This window comes from Girardinichthys multiradiatus, chromosome 22 (genome assembly GCF_021462225.1).
Source record: "Girardinichthys multiradiatus isolate DD_20200921_A chromosome 22, DD_fGirMul_XY1, whole genome shotgun sequence".
NCBI classification, from domain to species: domain Eukaryota; kingdom Metazoa; phylum Chordata; class Actinopteri; order Cyprinodontiformes; family Goodeidae; genus Girardinichthys; species Girardinichthys multiradiatus.
This window is the reverse complement of record NC_061814.1, coordinates 42,320,875-42,326,874: the sequence shown is the minus strand read 5'-3', so window position 1 is coordinate 42,326,874 and position 6,000 is coordinate 42,320,875. Positions and strand designations below refer to the sequence as shown.

At 41.4% G+C, this 6,000-nt stretch overlaps 1 protein-coding gene across 1 annotated transcript in view; it reads right to left on the bottom strand.

Annotated features, from left to right (window-relative positions):
* Nucleotides 1-534: 534 nt before the first annotated feature.
* plpp4 (phospholipid phosphatase 4) overlaps nt 535-6,000 on the bottom strand; it is an 84,445-nt gene continuing 78,979 nt past the window's right edge. The window contains exon 7 of the mRNA XM_047350844.1: nt 535-4,761. Within this exon, the coding sequence (XP_047206800.1) occupies nt 4,553-4,761 (209 nt within the window). The 3' untranslated portion in view covers nt 535-4,552. The remainder of the gene's footprint in view (nt 4,762-6,000) is intronic.

The window sequence follows — 6,000 nt, the reverse complement described above, 5'->3', positions numbered from 1 at the left end:
GAAAATTGCCTAGATTATAGTTTAAGGGCAATTATCATCAGATCTTGGCATCCAAAAACCCATAAATATTAAAAAGATTAGACATGAAACAATTCTAATCATTTTCAATCTTTCCAAATCCAGTAAGTCATTTTAAAAGAATGTTCTTACAACAAATCACACAGGAAGTGAAGACCAAATTTGAGTGATGACATTTAATCTAGAGCTACAATCTCTCATGGACTGATGTTGTAGATAAAACATGGACTATTTAATCCAATATCCTATTAGCAGCTGCTTATTGCAGCAAGACATCAAAAGATGGATTAAGGGTCCATACTTTCCCAAAGGACTTAGTTGTGCACTTTTTCACGTGTCCACAGAAAAATTCTTGATCCCCTTCAGTTAGCTGGGTGAAGCTGACACCCCACCCACTTGAAAAATTCCAGCAAATAGACAGAATGGTTAGTGCTTCGTTTGTGCAGGTTTGTGCCGTTGACATTTTCGTTTGTGCTGTTTTAGTTTCTGAGATATTATAAGGTTTAATTTCGGCCGATGACGTCACCATCCCTCCATTTTACTCCGAATTGAACCGGAGTGGGCTCATTTTTTAGTGCTTCGTTTGTGCAGGTTTGTGCCGTTGAAATTTTCGTTTGTGCTGTTTTCTTCTTCTTTTTTGATTTAGTTTATTGATGGTTGGCAAGGTAATTGGTGCATTACCGTCACCGACTGGTATGGTGTGTGAACCAGAATGTCACTCAAGGGTTATATGTGTAACTTTGGATAACAAAATACTCATTGATAATTTTTCATTTTTGATATTTTTCCAAATATATCAACTAAATCTAGTTCTACCTTAATTATTTTGTGCTGCTCACCGGTCAGTGTTATGTTTTACTTTCAGGCGATAGCATGACTTCACCTAAATAGGAGACAATACATTTCACCTGCTGCAGGCTGTAATTACTGTTTTGGTTCAGGGTCACCAATTCAGTCAGTGTGAAGTTGTCAGATGTTGTCAACGCAGAAAAGGACATACGGTAAGTCTTTTATTTCTCTTCGTTGAAAAACAGTGACATTATAACTTTTTTTAGTATTTTACGGATCCAGTCCACCCTCCCACAGCATTTTTTTTCTTTGGGTGAAATTAACCACCACTCAACTTTATTGATATAGATTTTTTCGAACATTTCAACGGCACAAACCTGCACAAACGAAGCACTAACCATTCTGTCTATTTGCCGGAATTTTTCAAGTCAGTGGGGTGTCAGCTTCACGCAGCTCCTTCAGTTGGTCCAAAACTCTACAGAAAGACTTTTAACTGGAGCAAAGACAAGAGGTCACAGTGCTCCTGTATTAAAGTCTTTGCACCTTTTACTTTCGGGGACTTGCATAGTCAAACTCCTCCTATATTACTGAATTGTTGAAGTCACATACCCCAACTAGAGGCTCAGGTGCTCAAACCAAACTCCCAAGGAGCAGACATAGAACCTGGGGGATCATTGCTTCCACACTGTTGCACCTCGACTCTGGAACAAGCATCCTAGGTTTTGACTTTCTCACTTAAATGTCATTCTCCTTAAGAAATATTTAAATTGTATTTATTTTTAATCCATTATCACTATGTGTACCTCTCCTTATCAGTTTAAAAACTGTAAAGAGTTTATAACAACTGAAGCCACAAGCTTTAACTGCTAAAACGATGGAAAAACAATAATATTTGATTATACCTGCACATAAATGTCTGCATGTAGATGTAGTATGTCACTGCAGTGCTTTTTCAGCATGCAGCAAAATAGGTGCATATCATTGAATTACAATATCATTGAAAAGGTCATATATGCAAATGAATCTCATATATAGATTATTTTGCATTTATTTCTGTTAAGTCTGATGATTATAGCCTACAGCTAATGTAAACATATCATGAAGGTTTTTTTTTAAATTAAGGTATTGGATTAAAAATGAATAAAAAAGATTTTTAAAACAGAAATCCTTTTACATGAATTACTGCATCAATGCAGCATGGCATAGAGGCAACCAGCCAGTGGTTCTGCTGAGGTTTAATGGATGCCCAGGTGGCTTTAATGTCAGCTTTCAGGTCCCCTGCACAGTTGGCTCTAATCTTGCTCATCTTCCCCTTGACAATGCTCCATAGATTTTCTATGGAGAAAGGTCAGGCCAGATTGCTGACCAAACAAGAGATGCTGCAGTCAGTGAAGCATTTATTAGAAGTTTTAGCAGTTTTGACCGTGGCCAAATCCTGCTAGAAAAGGTAATCATCACCTCCATAAAGCTTAGCAGCAAAGGAAGCATGATGTGCTCTGAAATGTCCATGCAGACTGTTATTGGGCCACTGACTTGATAAAGATCAGTGGACCAATACCAGAAGATGACATGGCTCTCCAAATCAACTTTGACTGTGGAAACTTGACACTGGACCTCAAACATCTCATGTCTTGGATTTGTCTGTGTGTGATTGCTCTTAAAGCTCCCCTGCACTTCATGCCTTGTGAATCTCCCCCCGACTTTGGAATGTGTTTAATTTCGAAATCATCTCAAGGTTTTGGTTCCCCCTAATGCTTGTGCGCCATCTCCTACAGCACTTTTTTCTTCCACTTGACTTTCCATGTTTAGCAGTTTACCAGTGGCTTAATTTCCTTGGAGGGTGTCACTGTCTGCTGGACAAATGACAAATTAGCAGTCATCCCTATGATTGTGAGAATCATATTTATAATTGTGAAAATAATATATGGCCACAGCATAACATTTATACAAAACAGTCATCATAACTTGGTCGAAATGAACAGAAATTAACATTTGAAAAATATTACTCTATTTATAACAAACCTATATATGAGTTTTTAAACCAACTTCCAAAAAGAAGTAAATTTTTGAGGATATTCCAATATACTGAAATAAATCTGTGTTGTGTAAATAGCAACACAGATATATCTGTAATGTGCAATTAAAAGTGTTTTCAGATGCAGTTTTAGTTCGCCAATGTCAACATTTTATCCAAATTCCTACAATATTATGCCAGTAATGGCTGAGGTGCCTTCACTTTTCAACAACAGAAGTAAATATACCTATCGTAAAGTATTAGAGCAACGACTGTGGAAAGAAAAAACATAATGATATATGCCCTATAAACAAACATCACATGGTTCACTGTGATGTGTTCTGGTCCCACCCTGCCAAAGCTGGGTTAGAGGTGAAATAAGATTGCACCTTCCCATCAATGTCACGGCAATGACAAAAAGCAGCCAGTAACCAAGGCAACAAAGTGATCCATCATTTCCAACAGCCCATAATGGGCGACAAATTGGTTTGTATATAATATGGAAGAGTTGGGGAGGGAGAGTAATCTTGTTAGATGCCATCTCCATTGATAAAGCCTACAGAAAGAAAAGCTTCAGATCTTTGGTGTCATCTTCTTTCAGCAAGCTTTCCATATGTTAACAAATAATGGAGGTTTAATGGATGAATAATACATCAAATTCACAGTTGCAGGTTGTCATCCGGCTTGTGCTTAAGGCTGGATTGTCTATTTGTAGGGTGGGAATGGCGGGGATTTCCAGCAAGCTAAAAGCCATTTGCAAAGCTCGGGGAGTTAGCGAGCTAATATCCTCATCAGCAGCCCAGGCTCACCTCACTTAATGAGGATTAATGCAAGATCAGATTTGAGTTTTTACCTATGGAGACACGCTTCCGCCTGCCCACTCCCACTTGCTCATAATCGATTGCACTCATTGAGGGTCCATGTCCCTGTGCAACCTCTGCGAACATGTGTTAAATGCTGCTTGTATGAAAAATAAGATTCGTTCTGGACAGAGAGAGATAGAGGAGAACTGGGATGTGCAGGTCATGTGTGCCCTGAAAAACGGGACGTAATGGAATATTGAACTTTTTTTGACATGTACCACTGCCTCTCCCGAAGATGTATCATTTCTATGTTTGTCAATATGTTGCTATTGGCAACCAAAAATGATTAAAAGCAGAGCAGGTCAGCTGAAAGTCCTTGCATTTAAGACAAAAACACTGCGTTCCTGTTACTGCCACATCATTTCTGACTCTAGTTATACTAATCTGTTTGCTGTAACCATTGAATTTTATGGTTTGCTGTGACATTCAATTGGAATTCAGAATATCTTACTGTTTGTATCAAACCTTCAACACCAAAAAATGAATCTTGTCCAGCATAAAACATTAAAACCACACCTGTCATTAAACAAAAGTTTCTGCAGAAAGTGGAAATATTTTTTTCATGCCTCTCAGCCATAAACACGACATATCCCCAGGTTTTCAGTATATTTTTCTCTATTCTTTCTCAGCGGAGATGTTCCACATCTTGACTTCCTCCCTTACATCTAAATATAAACTTAAATGGCTGCTGAGCAAACACCAGATAAAAAAAAATAATGTATATGTCACCAAATTTTTAATGTTTGTAAATGGTTTAAGTGGTTTTTAATCCACTGGAATGTATATAAGAGCCAGTCATTCTCTAGGGATGGGTAGATGGGCTTGGCGACTTGGTGGAAGTGGAGGAGGTTGTCTTGGGGGCCACTAGTCATACTGGCCCTTCGGTCAAGCCCTCCATAGGCAGAGTGGTGGCGTTGTCAATGGGCTGCGGGTCATCCTGGGGAGGTGGGGGCGATTTGCTGGCAGCAGCCAAGCTGGCGTAAGGCAGGTGGCAGTCCATGTGGAGGAAGGGCGGGTAGTGCTGGCGGTAACTGATGTAAGCAAACAGCAACCCAATCACTCCTCCGACAAAGGCATCTGAAAAGTCACACAAGCACATGTATTTTATAGCCATGGTTTTCAACCTGTGGTGAAGGTACTTGTACTGGTACCTGGACATGCTGGTGTTAATTATTTGGAAGGTGATTACAAACAAATTAAGCTTGATGAACACTCGTACTCGTACTCGTCGTCTTCTGCTTCATCCGGGACCGGGTCGCAGGGGCAGCAGACGCAGCAGAGATGCCCAGATGTCCCTCTCCCCAGACACCTCCTCCAGCTCCTCCGGGGGGAGCCCAAGGCATTCCCAGGCCAGCCGAGAGACATAGTCCGTCTAGCGTGTCCTGGGCCGTCCCCTGGGCCTCCTCCCGGTGGGACGTGCCCGGAAGGCGTCCCGGAGGCATCCGGTATAGATGCCCGAGCCACCTCAACTGGCTCCTCTCGATGTGGAGGAGCAGCGGCTCTACTCCGAGCCACTCCCGGATGGCCGGACACTCCCTTAGAGATAGGGTGAGGAGGGTGAGGAGCCCTACGGAGAAAGCTCATTTTAGCCACTTGTATCCGGGATCTTGTTCTTTCGGTCATGACCCAAAGTTCATGGCCATAGGTGAGGGTAGAAACGTAGACTGACCGGTAAATCGAGAGCTTCGCTTTTTGGCTCAGCTCTTTCTTCACCACAACGGACCGGCACAGCGCCCCCCTTACTGTGGCAGCCGCACCAATCTGTCTGTCAATCTCCCGCTCCATCCTTCCCTCACTCGTGAACAAGACCCCGAGATACTTAAACTCCTCCACTTGAGGCAGGAACTCCCCTCCAACCTGAAGAGGTTGGAGTGATGAACACTAACAGCCAAAAAGAGGAGTTGTTCAAGCACACTCACTATTGCTTTATCGGAAACGTCTCAAGAATTGGTGAAGGGAGATCATTTTGAGAACTCCCGCTTAGAATGAAGACAGACAACAGGAACGACCACTGGAGGCTATTTATCCTGTTTTCCATTTACCTCTGAACTTAGCTCTGTGAATGAAATGAAGCCATCTTAACTATGTTTGTGTTTGAAAACTAGTGGGATTTGTTAGTTGCCTTGCTCTCCTGTCAGGTTAACAAGCAATGGAATTACAAGCTAATAACAATGTTCAATCACCAGCCACATTATTAGGTACATCTGTCCAATTGCTTGTTTACACAATGACTGAATCAGTCAATTTACACAGCAGCAACACATTGCATTTAGGCATCTAGCCATGATAAAAAACACTTGCTGAAGTTTAACTGAG